General features: G+C 37.6%; 1 protein-coding gene across 10 annotated transcripts in view; it reads left to right on the forward strand.

Annotated features, from left to right (window-relative positions):
• Nucleotides 1-17788, forward strand: part of PTPN3 (protein tyrosine phosphatase non-receptor type 3) — a 277972-nt gene extending 260184 nt beyond the window's left edge. For all 10 annotated transcript variants that reach the window (XM_073332642.1, XM_073332646.1, XM_073332643.1 and 7 more), the window contains 4 exons: nucleotides 2873-3001; nucleotides 8561-8706; nucleotides 11119-11254; nucleotides 16267-17788. In XM_073332642.1, coding sequence (XP_073188743.1) covers nucleotides 2873-3001; nucleotides 8561-8706; nucleotides 11119-11254; nucleotides 16267-16344 — 489 coding nt within the window. In that variant the 3' untranslated portion in view covers nucleotides 16345-17788. The remainder of the gene's footprint in view (nucleotides 1-2872; nucleotides 3002-8560; nucleotides 8707-11118; nucleotides 11255-16266) is intronic.
• The last annotated feature ends 436 nt before the right edge of the window (nucleotides 17789-18224 follow it).

An 18224-nucleotide genomic window follows, 5' to 3' on the forward strand; every position in this document is an offset into this window, starting at 1 on the left:
TTCACAGTTGAGCTCTCAATTATGGTAAATTTGTAAGTCCCAATATTACAAGAGGCCATCCTTAATGTACAGTTCAAAATATCCAAATATTTCTCATATCTGTGGATATTCGTTAATTGAGAAAGGCAAGAAGGCATATTTATTGTATGCTACCTTCAGGGATTACAGCTATAATTTGCTCTGAGCTTCATTCAGGTTTTCACCCTTCTTCCTACAGTCCTAACCAAGTCAAGTTCCAAAAAGCCCAAAGAACGGAGGGAATGGTGAACTTGTTGGCTATGTATCTTGTTGAGCTGTTCTTCCAGATATAATATTGGAAGGCACTGTTGATTCATGTGCAAAATACTGAGCCAATAATTAGTATAAAGGCATTGGCTTCGGTTAAAATAATACATTCCCTTATTTCTGCCCTGAGTAAAGCAAGTCAGGTGTAATTTGAGAGGCTGAACATTCTCCTTAAAAATGTATTTGACACAACCTCTAACTCACTAGTATTCTTCCAGCCCCACGTTTTTGCACCATGTAATATTTGGGCACAGACTTTAGCCTTGAGAACTCTGACTGCCGAAGTGATTAGACTGCCCCCATGGACGCGAATGAAGTGCTGCACTGCTTGTATAGAACTTAGGGATTTCTTGTTGATCTCCTCTATAGTCTGTCCCATTGGCCGTTATATGTAAACCAAACAACCAAATGGGGGTGAAACCTGGACTATGCAATATAATGGCTATCAAGCATCCATTTATGCAACCTTGGTCTATGGCCGAAGACAAATACTTTAGTTTTCTGATAGTCTATGGTAAGTTACTCCCCCTGGCAAAAAGAGCTAAAGTCCTTTAACATGTGCTTCAAGCCCAGGGGAGCTTCGGACATCTGCCTAGAGCAGGACCAACAAAAATCAGTTGAAATTTTTGGGAGAGAAATACTGCACTAAAGCCATCACCACCTCATTAATCTGAAAACCAAAAATGGAAAGGGCTCATAAGCAACCCTGAGCCACATTTTGTGATGGATAATAGGGTCAGTCAGTTCACCTTGCTGCCCTGTCCTAACTTTTGCCACCATCTGGCTATGAAGGACTCTCAGGAGATAAAGCAGCCTAGTATCTATACAAGTCCCAGTTATCACTTCAAAAACAGAAAAATACCCGTCACACCTTTTTTGATCGTAAAGGTGTAGCCTACGGTTGCTGGAAACCCAGGCATAATGGGAGAATTGCCAGCAAGCGATTTGAAGGTGTTTTTCACTCCCTCTGCAAAGTCTCAGTGACACAAAGGGAGCAGACCAGGGCAGAGAATCTGCCCCAGTGTATTGAATGTGGCCCCTTGATGTTACTGAAATATGCTTGGCCCTCAGGCTGAAAAGATTTGACATTACTGTTCTAGAATCTGTACTTTACATTCTTGAAAAAACATCCCTCATGTTTGAAGACTTTCATTTCTGATACTTCTAACCCTTCCAATCTGTTTGACCTCTGACATACATTTTGATGTAATTAGTTTTGATAGTGACCAAATACATGTTGTTTCTCTCCACTCCCCATCCCTACCATCTGGAAAAGGATAACATGACTAAAAGTAAAGGAGTACTTGTGGCACCTTAGAGACTAACCAATTTATTTGAGCATGAGCTTTCGTGAGCTACAGCTCACTTCATCGGATGAAGTGAGCTGTAGCTCACGAAAGCTCATGCTCAAATAAATTGGTTAGTCTCTAAGGTGCCACAAGTACTCCTTTTCTTTTTTCGAATACAGACTAACACGGCTGTTACTCTGAAACATGACTAAAAGTAAATATCTTGATATTTGTCATACAAATGAAAAATCAGTATCCTCTTTGAAAACTTCCCCTCCAGTGTAAATCACACATTAAATTACTTGTTCCAGCTTACTCCTGGCAAAAGCACTTTCAGCTCATTAAAATGAGTTGCAGTGCTTTTGCTCGCCAAAACAAAGAAACTGTTATCCAAGTTCACTAATGTAGCATTCTCTTCCACTTGCCAATCCCCACTGCAATCCCGCTAATATATACTGCCCACCCAACCTTAATGCCTCCTCAGACTTGCAAAACTATATGCTAAGGTCAAAATGGCACATTATTAAAGTAAAAAAAAACTCCTTGTAATTAGTTATTTTGACCCATGGATATATATTCTCAAATTTATGTGGGAACAACACTGAGGTTTGACATTTTGATCCAGTCTTCAAGGCCAGTCTCCATTTTTGTATCCGTGTACACCCATAATTTGTAATATTAAATTGATATTGTTTCAAAATGTTCACTTGAAAAAAAAATTACGATGTTACTGTGAGATTTCAAAAAAAGAAAATAGCACTTAAAAATATCTGTTAGCTCAGACCACATTTTGTAAAACAAGAATTTCACTGACCCAACAAAAACTTGGGTTGTATTTTTACAGAAACTCTGCTATTATCCCCTGAGCAGCAAAAATGTGATTGCTCAGTGGTCGTGGGGGGTTTTAAATCTCAGAAAGCAGGCACTGAGGATTAAAAGTGTTCAATAATGCCATTAGATGTGATGGACCTAATTTTTCACCTGCTCGTACGCTGTAGTCATTCATTGACCCCTGTGCAAAGTGAATGTGAGGATCACAACTTTGGCATTCAGTACGCACTTTGCACGGGTGTAAATGACGACACAAGGCTGTGGAGAATCAGGCCCGACATGTCAAGCTGTTCTCAAGTACAGATGCACACATTACACAAAACAAACCAGAACAGTTATAAATAACATTACTGAGCTCTCTGAATGTTGACATAGGAAGAGAGAGTTGGGTCACATAGATGCCCTGTTCAAATGAGAAAATGTATTAATTGTAAGCTCATGGCTTGTACTTTCTTTTTTCTTTGCAGACCAAATGTCATCAGTATTGGCCTGATCCACCAGATATAATGGAGTATGGAAACTTTCGTGTCAAATGTCAATCTGAAGATTGTACTATTGCCTATGTTTTTAGGGAAATGGTGATTACAAATATTGAGGTGAGTGCTTTTCTATAGTGTGGCCTTTAGCTTTTGGGGACAGGGGGGTTGCTTTGTTTTGGTTTTGCTGTAGTGAAAAATATAGCTAAGTATTGTCAGCTTGTATATATATTATAGGTATTACATGAACCAGTGCACTTTGATTAATTTTCTTTAGGGATGCCCCAAAACTATGCAATTCTGAAGATCCTTCTAGTGAGTTACTTTAAAAAAAAAAAGCCTAAAAAAGTAACTAATTATAAAGCCTTATTCTATTATTAAGTTATTGTGTATTTATACAATATTATACTCAGCCATGCTGCTCAACAGCCCCCGACTCTAAACAAATATTCAGGGCTAAAATATGGGTTTTTTTCTTCATAATATTTTTGCTCATTCAAAAGCAGAGGCTGGGACAATTCTTCAGTGCCACACACCCATAGAGCAATTAGCAGAAAAAGGTGAATCCTTGTAATGTAGTACTGAGGGACCTTGCAGAATCATGTGAATCTTTTTCCATTAGTTTTGTTAAACTGAAAAGGCAGCTTCATAGAGTGCACAGTTTGAACACTTGCAATTTATGCAAGGTTTTTGTACCCTTCGGCGGCTGCTGCTATTTTGTTGTAATGAAAGGGGAGAAAAGAGGGGAAGAGTCAAATGCATGAAACACTTCTACAGATGAATTTGTACTGCAAGATTCATATTCAGATCACATCCAAGCTTCTTGAAAGTGTAAGTTTGTTTATACAGAGGGGCTTGGTTCCTGTCCACCTCTAATTTTAAGCTGCAGTGCGTTTTTCTCTCTGACATCTTTACATCCTCTCTCAAAGTTCTGAATCCACCACATACTGACCAGCTTTTTTAATTAAAGTTCAAGTGCCAGAAATCATACCTTGCAAATTAAAATAGAAAAATCTTAAATCTCTAGCCCCTCAAGCTACATATCTGACTACTTCTCCCCAAAGTAACTGCACCGCTCCAATTGCTTTGCAGAGTGTAGAATTTATTGTGTTCCTCCTGGCCCCTCCTTATTGCTTTGAAAAGGTGTTGGAAGCACAGGCACACAACCATATTTGCTTCTCTGTGAGAGGGGTTTGCTGTGTTCCTGCCTTCATGCACACACATGCACATAGCTCAGTTACCTCTGACTACCAGTGGTATGTATTGCTCCCATGTCAACTTTTGGAAAAACCCAAAGCCAGATAAGTAATACAATCAATTTGTGAGAGTTTAAATGGAGTAACAGGCTACTGCAACCAAAGTAGGTGGTATTGGGCATACAGGAATGAAATTTATTCTGAGATTTAAGCTAGGAAAATAGATTAAGCATAGTAGAGTTTGGACTTATTGACAGGAAGGGAGACGTGTAAATGGGGGCATTCTGAAAAGTGAATATTTATTGTGATAAAACATTAAAAATTTGAATCAAAATCTTAGGAGAGCACATCAGAAAAAGTCACAACTGTTTGAAAAGGAGGATAAAAAAGGGTAACTAAGATAATGAAGTTTGAGGAACACTGGGATATTTAACAAAGGAGTACATTGGTCCTTAGGAAAGAATAGAGCAAAGAACAGAAAACTGAAGATGCTTGTGTTACACCAATAAAATAAAAACCAGCAGGATCTTATTAAAGGGGAAAAGGCAAAATACCACATTTATTGTGAATACAGAAAGAATCATAGTAAGCAGTTAGTTATAGCTATAACATTCCATTCAATTTCATATTTATTCACACATTCATTCACACACACACAGAGGTTCTGCAAGGCTGTTATCATAGTTACCAGCCTCAGAAGTGCTCATGCCAAGCCACTGGCCAGGTGGCCTGGACATGAGGAGGGAGCAGGGCCTTGTCAGATGCACAGCTGATGCTCCTGGAAGTTGGTTTGCAGAATCAGACCCCAAAGTTCTCACTTTTTAGAGTCTATTTTTATAGGAATTTCTTCCTATGCCAGTCTGTGGGAATTGCTTCATCATGCTGTTGCTGAATCAATCAGCAGATAGCACATTCCTGACGGCTCCGTGCTGCTAGATGTTTTCTTGTTCTTTGGTTCTCCCATTCTTGAGGCTGTTGAGTGGATTCCAGTCTGCCCTCCGGGGGGGGGGGGGGGGGTCCTCTGGTTATTTCCACTTGACGCCGCCTTTAGCCGATGGACACTGCATTCTTAGGCTGGCACCTCCCTGATCATTCAGTTATTATCCACACCAAGCATCCATCCACATACATCCTCTATCTCTATTTTAATCACAATTGTTAATACAACAAAAGGGCGGGGAGTCTCTGGGTGCTGTTTCTGTTGTTACAGAGTATTGCTTTGAGTCTATCTCTGTGTGAATTGCTTTGAGAACAGACTCTGTCTTAGAATGTACTAACACAATTAGCAGCTTGCAAGTTTCACACATAGAGGGAGAGAAACAGCACCAAAAACCAAGAGACCTCTTAATTAGTAATACCCTGGAATTTAAACTCTGGGGAATCAAACTCATTTGTGATTTTAATACAGAACTTCTTTAATATGATCCAACACTTGCAACAACAGAAGTAGTCTTGATGGACTAGTGTGCTCTTTTTCTAGAGAGATCTTATGTAATGTGCTTGCTCATTGTACTTGATGTCTATGAGCTATTAAAAATGCAGCTCCTAGCACATTCAAGCCTTAATTTGTGATGAGTAATATGTTCATTATTTAAATCTAAAAAACCACTCAAAATGCTATTGAATTTTGTTTAGCTGTCTCCAGGTGCCTCAATAATGTGTCCCTTCAGCACTCACACATATGATTCAGCCTGGAATCTTTATTGAACACCTAAGATCACACCACAGACTCCCTGGCTTGTTTTAGAATGAGTCAAAGTTTCATCTAGCCTGAGTGCTATGATTCAAATGCACTCTAGCTTCTCCAGTTAATGAGAACAAAACTGTTCTATCCATAATATATGTAATTGCTGTTCTACCTCATCTCTTTGAGGCACTGAGGGTGAACTCCCCTAAGTTGTCAGAAGAAAACTATTATAACGTGTGTGGGCTTTTTTCCTTGGGGTGGCTTCTGCATACTCCCCCTTATGGGATTTGACTGGCTTTGCAGAGTTTTGGCACCATTCTAGAAAGCAGTGATCAAGAGACCAACTTAGCTGCACCTTGTGGCAACAAACAATTCAGAACTGAGGCTATAAAAGGACCATGCTTGTCCATCTGTCCCAGTTCCTTTCTGACACCCCAAGTCAAGCTGCCGATATAAAGACCTTTCCTCTCAGCTCCTAGAGTGATTTCTGGGGAGTTGATCCCAAACTCACCTCGTTTCCAGTGTGTTATAGTTAGCTAGCTGGTTAGTGTTCGTTTACATTGGTGCACATTTAGGATTTACTCTGGAACTTGGGTCCCTGGGCCTTTTGATCATCATTGTTGAGGCCTTGCCTTCAAGGATTTATGCCAGGATATTTCATACCATTCTGTGTTCCTGGCGGGGGATGTATATACATACCATTTCTTCTGCCTGAAAGAAACTCATTCCCAGGACTTCAGCGCAGAGTATAGGACTTTCATGTCTTGAGCCCACTTTGCTAGGCAATAGAGGTTCTATTCTACATGCCTGGTCCCTAGAAATGATACTGGATCTAATACCTGCACCTGTCAAGGTACTGAGCAAGCTCACTATGGCATCAAAGTCAGGCAATTCAAGGAATTGAGGTGGTTGTAGCCACTCAGTCCTTTTACAATTTCAGCTCATAATGTTTGATACCGTAAAAAGATGCTTGTGTGTGCCCATCAGAAAAAACGTAGCGAACTTAAAATGTGACCCGAGTATGAACTCATACAATGATATCCTGAGTGTGAGAGCAGCATTCTTCTCATTTGAGTGTTAATGTTGAGCTTAATGATGAACACTGAAATGTCAGCATAGTTAACTATTTCACTGTTACTAAAAATATGGAAGAAAGAGGGTTGACCATATTATGAAGATTTTTCACAGTCTCGTGAGTGGCATTTCATTTTGGCATGGTGATATATTAGAGCTTGGGGGAATATCACCGCTCATTTTTTCCAGTCTAGCCACTGCAAAACAGTCTAGTTTAAAAAGTTAAATGTAATATGGACCAAAGACTTGTTATAAAACTAGTGTTTTTTAAATCATGCCCCATGCATATGTTGACAGCTGTTTGTATGCAAATAAAGCAAAATGAGTCAGTCACTGGAACGCATTTGCATGTGAAGATGATTGTGTTAAGAGGAGTTGCTTTTGCATGTTGAGAATCAACAGGAAGTTAAGAAAATGAAGTAGTTTCTAGTACATAGCTTTCCTTAGTTTTAATTAAATGAAAGAGCCCTTTGTACAATAGAAAGAAAAGGAGGACTTGAGGCACCTTAGAGACTAACAAGTTTATTTGAGCATAAGCTTTTGTGAGCTACAGCTCACTTCATCGGATGCTGTAGCTGTAGGTCATGAAAGTTTATGCTCAGATAAATTCGTTAGTCTCTAAGGTGCCACAAGTCCTCCTTTTCTTTTTATGGGTACAGACTAACACGGCTGCTACTCTGAAACTTGTACAATAGAATTTCTCAACTAATTAACATTTTCATGTCACAGAATCAAGTGCTTCCACAGGCAGTATAAACATAATTCATTCATAATTTCTCTAACCTATCAGTATATACTGTACACAATCTGTCCTGTTAACAGGAATCATAGATAGCAAATATATACGCTTGTGTTCTGACCAAGCCACAAATAGACGTACATTATTTAACATTTCTCCTTTGTGTAGTGTATAAGATGTATGATGACTATGAAGGGGAAAACAAATTTAGAACTGGTCCGCAGCCCTATTACTTTGTAGTGTAATCCCATTAAATCTCACAAGGTCAGAAGGCTTGCACTGGGTCAGTATTTGGAGGGAAGACCTAGTGTGCTGTAGATAGTGATAACAATTTTGCAGGTGGCACTGTTCCATCGGTGTCAGTATTAAACCAACATCCCAGTGTGGTGTTGGCAGATGCTGCTGCAGATACCTTCTTTTGGATGAAATGTAAGCAGAGGTCTATGCTACTTAATCATTAAAGATCCTATGGCATTTTTTGCATGACGGAGGGGTGTTTAACCTCCGAGTCCAGACCAAATTTCAAATCTGGTAATTGCATTCTGCCTGTAAATTTCTTCTGCAATTTCAGCAGGTATTTCCTCCTTTCTAATCTAAACTATTGTGTAATATTGCTGTACATAGCTGTTGCCATGTGTTACTTCAGAGATGGCTGCATTTCTTTGCTGGAATTACTGTTCCCAAAGTATAAATGGTAAAGCATTTTGAAATATTTTGGGCTCAAAGGAGCTATATATAGTAAATATGATCTTATTAAACACCTACATTTATTTTTAAACTTTGTTCTCCAAGAATCACGTATTTTACTGCTTTTTAATAAGAAAACATTTCGTTAGAAAATCTTGCAGCCTGTTGTATAGGCTGTGGAGCCTTGTGCTGCCTAGGTATGTTTATTATGAAACAAATTGCATTTGTCCAATGAACTTTAGTAAAGCTATTACAATACTGAGTGAGATATGGTGACACTACCAATTGCATTTCAGACAGAGGAAGAGCACACCATCACCCATCTCCAGTATGTTGCTTGGCCTGATCATGGTGTTCCTGATGACTCCAGGGACTTTTTGGAGTTTGTCACCTGTATGAGGCCAAAGAGAGTAGAGAATGAACCAGTCCTTGTTCATTGCAGGTACTTTAAATAAAAGTTCTGTTACATTGGATGGAGTCCTAGAGATTTAGTATTCCATCTGTCCTGTAGAAATGAAGTGTCATTTTATACATTATTCAATAGTATGCACCCTGCAGGGCAGCAAATTCCTTGAAATAAAGGTGAAATCGTAAGGCTATAAGCCTATCAGTCAGTGAGCACTCATCCAATGGAGACAAAAGTTACGGTATTGTATCTAAGGGGTTGGGTTTCTTTACTATTCCATTGTCTCCTTCATGATTAAACTTTCTGGTTAAATTGCTCGATTATATGACCATCTGACACCAATAATTGTTGTTTAATGTAATAAGCAATTTAATACTTTTTAATAGAGCTGTCGATTAATTGCAGTTAACTCACATGATTAACTCAAAAAACTAATCGTGATTAATCGCAGTTTTGATCGCACTGTTAAACAATAGAATACCAATTGAAATTTATTAAATATTTTTGGATGTTTTTCTATATTTTCAAATGTATTGATTTTAATTACAACACAGAATACAAAGTGTACAGTGCTCACTTTTTATTAATATTTTCTATTACAAATATTTGCTCTGTAAAAATTATAAACAAAAGAAATAGTAGTTTTCAGTTCACCTCGTACAAATACCGTAGTGCAATCTCTTTATCAAGAAAGTGTAATTTACAAATGTAGATTTTTTTTGTTACATAACTGTACTCAAAAACAAAACAATTTAAAACTTTAGAGCCTACAAATCCACTCAGACCTACTTCTTGTTCAGCCAAATCACTAAGACAATCACTAAGACAAGCAAGTTAGTTTACATTTATCGGAGATAACGCTGCCCACTTTTATTTACAATGTCACCTGAAAGTGAGGAACAGGCGTTTGCGTGGCACTTTTGTAGCCGGCATTGCAAGGTATTTACATGCCAGGTATGCTAACCATTCGTATGCCCCTTCATGCTTCAGCCACCATTCTAGAGGACATGCTTCCATCCAGATGATGCTCATTGGAAAAAAAAACATGTTAATTAAACTTGTGACTGAACTCCTTGGGGAGAGAATTGTATGTCTCCTGCTCTGTTTTACCCACATTCTGCCATATATTTCATGTTATAGCAATCTCTGATGATGACTCAGTACATGTTGTTCGTTTTAAGAACACTTTCACTGCAGATTTAACAAAACGCAAAAAAGGTACCAATGTGAGACTTGTAAAGATAGCTACAGCACTCAACCCAAGGTTTAAAAATCTGAAGTGCCTTCCAAAATCTGATTGGGACGGGATGTAGAGCATGCTTTCAGAAGTCTTAAAAGAGCAACGCTCTGATGCAGAAACTACAGAACCACCAAAAAAGAAAAACAACCTTCTGCTTGTGGCATCTGACTCATGATGATGAAAATGAACATGCGTCAGTCCGCAGTGCTTTGGATCGTTATCAAGCAGAACCCGTCATCAGCATGGATGCATGTTCTCTGGAATGGCGGTTGAAGTATGAAGGGACAGATGAATATTTAGCGCATCTGGCACATAAATATCTTGTGACACTGACTACAACAGTGCCATGCAAACGACTATTCTCATTTTCAGGTGACATTGTAAACAAGCCGGCAGCATTATGTCCTGCAAATGTAAACAAATGTGTTTGTCTGAGCAATTGGCTGAACAAGAAGTAGGACTGAGTGGACTTACAGGCTCTAAAGTTTTACATTGTTTTATTTTTGAATACAGTTATTTTTGTGCATAATTCTGCATTTGTACATTCAACTTTCATGATACGGTACTTGTATTGGGTGAATTGAAAAATGCTATTTCTTTTGTTTTTTACAGTGCAAATATTTGTAATAAAAAATAAAGTGAGCACTGTACACTTTGTAGTCTGTGTTGTAATTGAAATCAATATATTTGAAAATGTAGAAAACATCCAAAAATATTTAAATAAATGGTATACCATTATTAACAATGCGATTAATCATGATTAATTTTTAATCGCTTTACAGCCCCACTTTTTAATAGTTATATAATGAATTTAACCTCAAAGTCCTTTTTTGTGTAGCCCTAAAAAACAATCAATCAGTTCTTCTTTTCACTTTTCAGTCTAAAGGTTGATTTTAAATAAAATCTAAAAAACAATATATCATTTTGTAAAAATTATAACAATTTTAAAGTCATTTTCTTAAACTTATGGTTTTATTTTTTCTAGAATTTTCTTTTTATTTATGTTAAAATGTTTCCTTGCAGTTGTATAAAGAAAATGTTGCTTATGTTGTCCTAAAAATATACATTGTGTTCTATTCTTACTTTTAAACTGTGTGGCTTTTATTCCTACAGGTATGTAGAGTGTTTTAATGTTAGTCTGTGATATGTATTCAGTGCATGGCAAAAGCCTATTAATTTTATTGGGGGGGTTCTGTTACATTTTGTAGTGCTGGAATAGGCCGCACTGGTGTATTGGTCACTATGGAAACAGCTATGTGCTTAATTGAAAGAAACCAACCGGTTTATCCACTGGATATTGTACGAAAAATGCGAGACCAGCGAGCTATGATGGTGCAAACATCAGTAAGTTAAGGAGAGGGAGTCCCTTATGCATTTTGCATGCTCTTTGTTTCATTAACATAGAGAAACATGGGTTCTTCACATAAAGCTGATTTAGTTGTTTGCATGATTTTCAATTATTTTTATATTGCATTAGCTGAAAACATAAATTAACCTTTTCAGAAAGGACAGCCCTGCTTGTGAGTTGTGTGCTTCAATTATTTGTAAATGTTTAAACTTACTTCCTATCTTGCCCTTTAAAGACACATCCATTTTCGTAACTAGCAAGTAGTAAACTAGAATGAACTTTGAGTCAGTTTTGTATATATCTCTTATACAACATATTATATGCAAACATTTAAAATATAATTTAGTTTGTAAATTTCATCCTTAACAGAGAACATTACAGAGAGCCTTTCATAAACTAAAAAGAAAAGGAAGATTTTTTCAGGTGTGGTTTAAAAAGAAAAGTGACTGGGGGGGTGTCTGCAGTGTGTCAGGTGAAGACACTCTATGCCAACAGGAGAGAGCTTTCCCATCAGCATAATAAAACCATTTCCACAAGAGGCAGTAGCTATGTCAGTGGGAGAAGTTCTCCCACCGACATAGCACTGTTCACACTGGCATTTATACCAGTGTAACTTATGTCACTCAGGGTTGTTTATTCACACCCCTGAGCGGCATAAGTTATGCCAACATAACCTGTAGTGTAGACATAGCCTTAGGGAAAATTCTGATGGAACAGCACAGGTTTAAAAAACAAAACAAACAAAACTCACCACCATTCCAGTTTTGAAGAGTCAAAGGCAGGAATCAGAAGGAGGCCTAGGTTGGGGGGAGAGGGGAAAGAGTAAGCAGCAGAGAATTTTGAAAATCAAGAAGCAGTTTTGAGCGGTCTTTAGAAATGAATATGTTGCCATTGAAAATATTAGGAATGGAGGAGTATAGGTCCCACTTTCTTGAACAAGGGAGGAGATTAATTATTGGTAACAAGATCTGGATGTCAGGTGGAATGAGAACAATGTGCTTGTTTACAAAGCAGTAAGTGTCTTGAACTAAAGTGGAGTACAGGGATTTAAACCCACAAAGATGACAGTTGAATTTGGCACTTTATATCTCTTGGAACTTCAGAAGGAATGACACAGAAAATGCCTCACAGTTCTCATTCAAGCAAAGGAAAGAGGAAGCTAACTGATGAAGAGGTGTAAACTCTACTTAGTAATGAGTTAACGACCTTAAGAGCAGGCTGTGTGATTCACCAGAGTAATTATTCTATTGGATCCAAAAAACTGTGTTAAAAGAATGTTAAGATTGCAAAACTGAGCCCTCAAAAATTAGGAAATGCCAAGATTAAGTTTGCCTTTGCAACCTTAATTCTACTCCTTTGGGCATATTCATTATGATAGTCTTCAATTACATGATTATATACTATTTTTTTCCATGGGACACCTGCCTCATGCAGTGAACCCTTATTTTTATCCTTCTCATTCCGTATGTGGCCCCAAGCCTTACTAATGGCACACCACCCAACCGCTGCTCTGAATACAAAATTATTAATTCCTTGTGTGCCATTTTGTGGCACTCATCTGAGTGTTTCAGAAGCATTAATGTATTTATTTTCACAACACCTTTGTCAGATTAGGTGCTGATATTAATCCCATGTGACAGATCAGGAACTAAAGCACAAAGAGATAAAAAGCCAAAATTGTTGTGTTCGTTAATTTTAAGTACCTGTTTTAAAAAAAAAAAAAAAAGTCACAAGTGCTTTCTCTCATGAGGATTAAATAAAAGTTTTATTTGTCCTTTTCTGAGGTAGGAAGGACATGCCCAAAACATTTCAAGTCAGTAAATCAGATTTCCCAAATTGGGTCTTCAGCCGGAGTCCTCTGAGGTCTAGCCCCAGTGCAAGAAATTTGGGGCTAGCTATGTAAAAGGAGCTAGGTGTGTAACTGCCACTTTAGGTGCCTGGATCCCAGAATCAGGCCCCATTGGGGCTCACAAAACCCCCACTCAGTTGCTGCTAAACCCTATAAGTGCCTAAAATTGCTGGAGCCTAATTTTTTTCAGTAAAAGTTCCTTAAGTCCATATGTCCCTGCCTCTGCGCATGCACACTTCAGCACATCCAGACACCAAAGCCACAGCATAAATCTGGGGAAGACAGGAGTTCTTCCACCTAACACACCTGCAGGGCCCAACCTAGTAAGCATACTTAAAGGTTGCCTGCTGAATCAGGCACCCATAGGCAATCTCACACAAAGGCAACAGTTGCAGGGAGAGGAGGAGGAGGATCTCTGTTGTAACTTTTAGCCCAGTGGCTAAAGTACTCAGGATGTGGGAGACCCTGGTTCAAGTCCCCCTCTACCTGAGGGAGAAAGGGATTTGAACTGGTATCTGCCACCTCCCAGGTGAATACTCTAACCACTGGGCTTTGGGATATTTTATTGTTTCTTCTTCAATCTCTCTGGTTGAAGCTGTTCTACTGTGATAAGTTAAAAAGTCATTGCGCTGGGAGAGAGAAGAAGCACGAGAATGACTCTGCAGTCTGGTGGTTAGAGTACTCACCTTGGAGTTTGGGAGACTCAAGATCCAGTCTCCCTGCTCCAATGACTTTAACTGTATCCACAGTGGAATAGCTTCAAGAGGAGAGCCTGAGGGAGCCCCACATCAGAATATTTTCAAAGCACTTTGAATTTGTATAGCACTCTGTGTTCAAAGCAGATATGTTCAAGTAGATAGTGAGGCAAAAGAGAATTACAGTTTGGCTACAGCAGACTGGTCACAAAAAGAGGGAGGGTATAGGTGAAAATTTTCAGAAATGAGTAACTTTCTTGAGATAATGATTATTTAATTGATTACTTTAAGACTTTAGGGAGAGATTTAGCAAGAAGGATTGCTAGGCTGCTTCATAACAGGGAATTGTTAAATGGGTGGCAGGCCAGTGGATTTTCTTTAGTCCTCCTCTACTATATGACCCCCGAAGAAGAAAAAGTTGTTATGCTGACTCAGCCTATTAAACCCGTGAGGTTGCCTGGTGATGAGCGTAGAAGGGGTAGCAATCCATTAAAGAAGATGAAGTCTTACAATCAGGTTTGACAATGACTGCTATGCCTAGAGTCACAATTTTTTAAAAAAGCTAACCTTGGGAGTGTTTCAATGGAGGGCAGGAGAACACAGTTGAGTGAGTAATCAGAACGCAACCAATGGCAAGGAAAATAAGTAGTCACTGTCTGCATCATGGGAATCAATGATGAAACATCCAATCTTATTTCTAAATAAGTTGCTTACACAATGGAGTTAACAGAAGTAATAAAGCAGGGAGTTAAATATCACAGTTGACTTGTGCAGGCAGCAGTGAAATATGGAAATGACTCTCAATGAAGGAAAAGTCAAAGTAATTAACCAGTGTAAACAGAACAACAAACATCACAGTCATAAGAGCAAATCGATATTTGAGGTGGGAGTAGTTGACAGAGAGTTGGGGGAGGGGGATGACATGAAAATGCCAACTTACATCCCCAAGAGTTCCTGTAAATTTTAGCCAATTTTGTAAAGCACAGGAAAATAGTTACTCATCAGGTAATGAACAATGATAACATATTGAAAACTGAGGCCTAAATACAACTGCAGGACCTTCACTCCTCCTCAGGCTGGATGGGTCTAGGAGCAATGCTAAACCTTAAAGTTTTTTGGAGGGGGAGGGATTAATATAAGCTACTGCCAAACACCCCATTGCAATCAACATGAGAATGTAGGGCGGCGGGTTAAAAAAAGGTGTGGCTCAAAATGAAGGAGTTAATACATACTCGCACTTCTGGGACCTAAAATCCTCTAGGCATATCACACTTGAGTTGCTGGGGAGAGTTTATATTTTGGATACTTGAAGCCCCTTCTGAGAAAGCAAAAATATGTGTAACTTGGTCTCACTTTCTAGTGCTACTATAAAGCTCTCTTGAATTTTTATTGAGATCCCATATTCTCAGGCTTTTACATTAGCCATCAATATTTTGCTTCAGGTTAAGTATGTTTTGGAACTTATATGGCTCCAATTTGTCAACAAGAGGACATGATATTCCCAGTTCAGAAAGGGACTCAAGTATTTTTAATGAATGTCTGGTACAGAGAAGATGATTATGGAAAAAATAGAAATTCGTTTAATGGTCTATTTCTTAGAAGCTCTTTAACAGGAAAAAGACTCTAATATCATTTGTAAAGTACTTCACTATAAAAACATTCCAAAGTGCTATAGGATTCAAAATGTTGGGGGTGATGAGGTAAAAGGAGGGTGGCTGTCATAGTTCAGAGTTCTCTCTCAAAAGTTTGTACCCTGTCTGTGCAAAACTGAACTAAATCAATTTCAACTTGTGCAGCAGTACTGACATAGTTTGGAAGATAAAACCATTTGTTTAAGCATTTTAAATGAAAGACGTGAAGTACTTCGCCACCTTCCATTTGTTAAATTAAGAAACTGTTTAATGCATTTCCCTTATTTTAGTTTGCATGCTTTGAGGACTCAAGTAATGTATATTAAAGGAATGGATAAATTGCTATCATTTAAATGATCAATTAATATCAGTACAAATTACAGCATAGATAAAATATATGAAAGAAAGTATTTCAAACAAATTAGCTTCCATTTAAATATCTGTGTGTGCTAAGGAATCAGATGCATACATTTAGACTTTCCTTCTGGCTAAATCTTGCCTCTTGGATGTTTGGACATTGTACCCATTAAAGTTACCAGGAGACTCATGCTTGCATCTGAGGTAAAAATTCACACTATACAACGTTTGGCATTTACGGGAATGTAATTTCTGCACATATCTCCACTGAGGGGGACTGTAATATTTTTTATTTTTTCTATCTGTCTTTGTATCTGTCCTCTTCTCCTGCCCATGTTTCAATGCCACAGGTGGCAGTAAAGCTGAAGATAGTTTACAATGTTTAGTTAGTATTCATTACTACACTGTATTCAATAGCTTATAACTGATGTGACTGACCATTAATATTTTTGCTCATTCTTTCTTTAATTATACAGAGTCAGTACAAGTTCGTGTGTGAAGCTATTCTTCGTGTTTACAAGGAAGGATTAGTTCGACCACTGGATTCCAGTTAGTACACCTGTGAAAGGATTAATTTCATCTTCTAAAAACACTGGTTGTCATAAAGCAAGGGTCTCATTTCTGTAAGTGACTAGAGAATTCATCAAAAGCGCATGGGAAGTCAGATGAGCACATGTGAGCTGTGGCACTTTAAATTTCTGTAGAGGATTACTAAATCATGTACAGTATATAGAAGACATGTATATATGTATATGAGAGTAGTTGTGCATAATATGCATTATATACATACTGAAAAGAAATAATCAAGGAAACTTTAGTACATAACCTGCATCTTTTACTGCTGTAAAAACAAGTTTTCCTTTAGAATTTATTTTAACTCTGGTGTTTACCATTCTAAAATACAAAAGGAAAACCAGCAGTATTAATGAAAAAAAAAAAAGTGCCCCAGTTAATGAGGCATTGAGTGTCTTCATCTCCTATTGAAGTCCATGGGAGTAGAATGCTCAACACCTTGCAAAACTGGGACCAAAATATTGATATACAAAGTAGAGTTGGTCATATTATTTGGTTCATAGAGGTTTGTCAAACATTTTACATAAATAGAACGCCAAGGGCTAAACCCCAAACATGTCCATTAAGAGCCAGAGCAATTAAAGAATTAACTCCCATCAATCTGATTGCAAATATGCCGGTTATACTAATAAACTTTTAATAAATCAAATATAGCATACCTGACACGCAAACTAATGTTGCTTTGCAGGTTTTATTGAGATCTTACACAGCTTGAATTTCCCGTTTTTTTGACCTTTCAATAGTTTACCTATTTTCTGTAGCCTCTTCCGCGCTGCTCCTTTGCACCCTGATATGGTACTTCCTGTTTATACTTAATTTCACTGTTTTCTCTTGTGGTTTTTCTCTTTATAGACTGAAAACATTTAAACTAAAGGTTTAAGTCTCATTTGTCTTTGTTTCCCAGTGTATTTATTAGTTCTCACATGCAGGAGTGGATTAATATTGCACACCAACTGCTAAATGCTTTGGCTTACTATAAATGCAAACTGGCCCAATCCAGTATCAGAAAAAATGTACTACTGAACCTATTAAACATGTTGCTGCTAACTCAAGGTGTAAAACTTGCAAGGACACAGAGGCTACTAGTGTTCAGATGATAAAACATTGACTTCATTGCCATTCAATAGAAATTTTATTCTAATTCAGTGGAATGCAATAGTGTGAGGTGCCTCTTTCATATTTCTTTCCTTTGTATAAATGCAATTAAGTTCATATGAAGACTTCTACATAAAGAGAGAGAATTTGTGCATTGCTAAATAATTCACCCTAAGGTACAGTGGTCTCAGTTTCATTTCAAAGGGAAGAATTGGACTTTCTGAACAATATAACCACAATTGTATGACATTAATTTATTCTGAATACACTTTTTGATTGTCCTAGATAATTCTGCATTTGTGAATAGTGTGTTAATTTTTAAAAAAAAGTTCTATGGGATTGTATATAATTCTGTTATTTAAAGATTCGTTCTAAATAAGGAAAGTTGTCTAAAATTTATATTGGACATATAAGCCAGATGTTTATATGTGTGTAAAAAAAAAAAAAGAAAAAAAATCTAATTTTCTCTTTTTATATCTATACACATATATATACATACACCTATATACATACACATTTTAGAACTATAATTTGTCTTATGAATGCTATCATTTGTATTTGACAACAGATTATTTTATAGAAACTTCTACACCTGGATATGCTGCAATCTTTGACATCCAAGAGACTTTTTTTCAGAAGAAGATGGTTTGAAAGCAGGTGTAGTTCATTCTAGATCACTCACCCTTCTGTTGTACAGATTGGTCCCTTCTTGGAGATTACATCATTAGTCGTAGTTGGAGGGAGGGAGTTTTTTGGTACTTTTCTT

Source organism: Lepidochelys kempii, chromosome 2 (genome assembly GCF_965140265.1).
Source record: "Lepidochelys kempii isolate rLepKem1 chromosome 2, rLepKem1.hap2, whole genome shotgun sequence".
Lineage (NCBI taxonomy): Eukaryota > Metazoa > Chordata > Testudines > Cheloniidae > Lepidochelys > Lepidochelys kempii.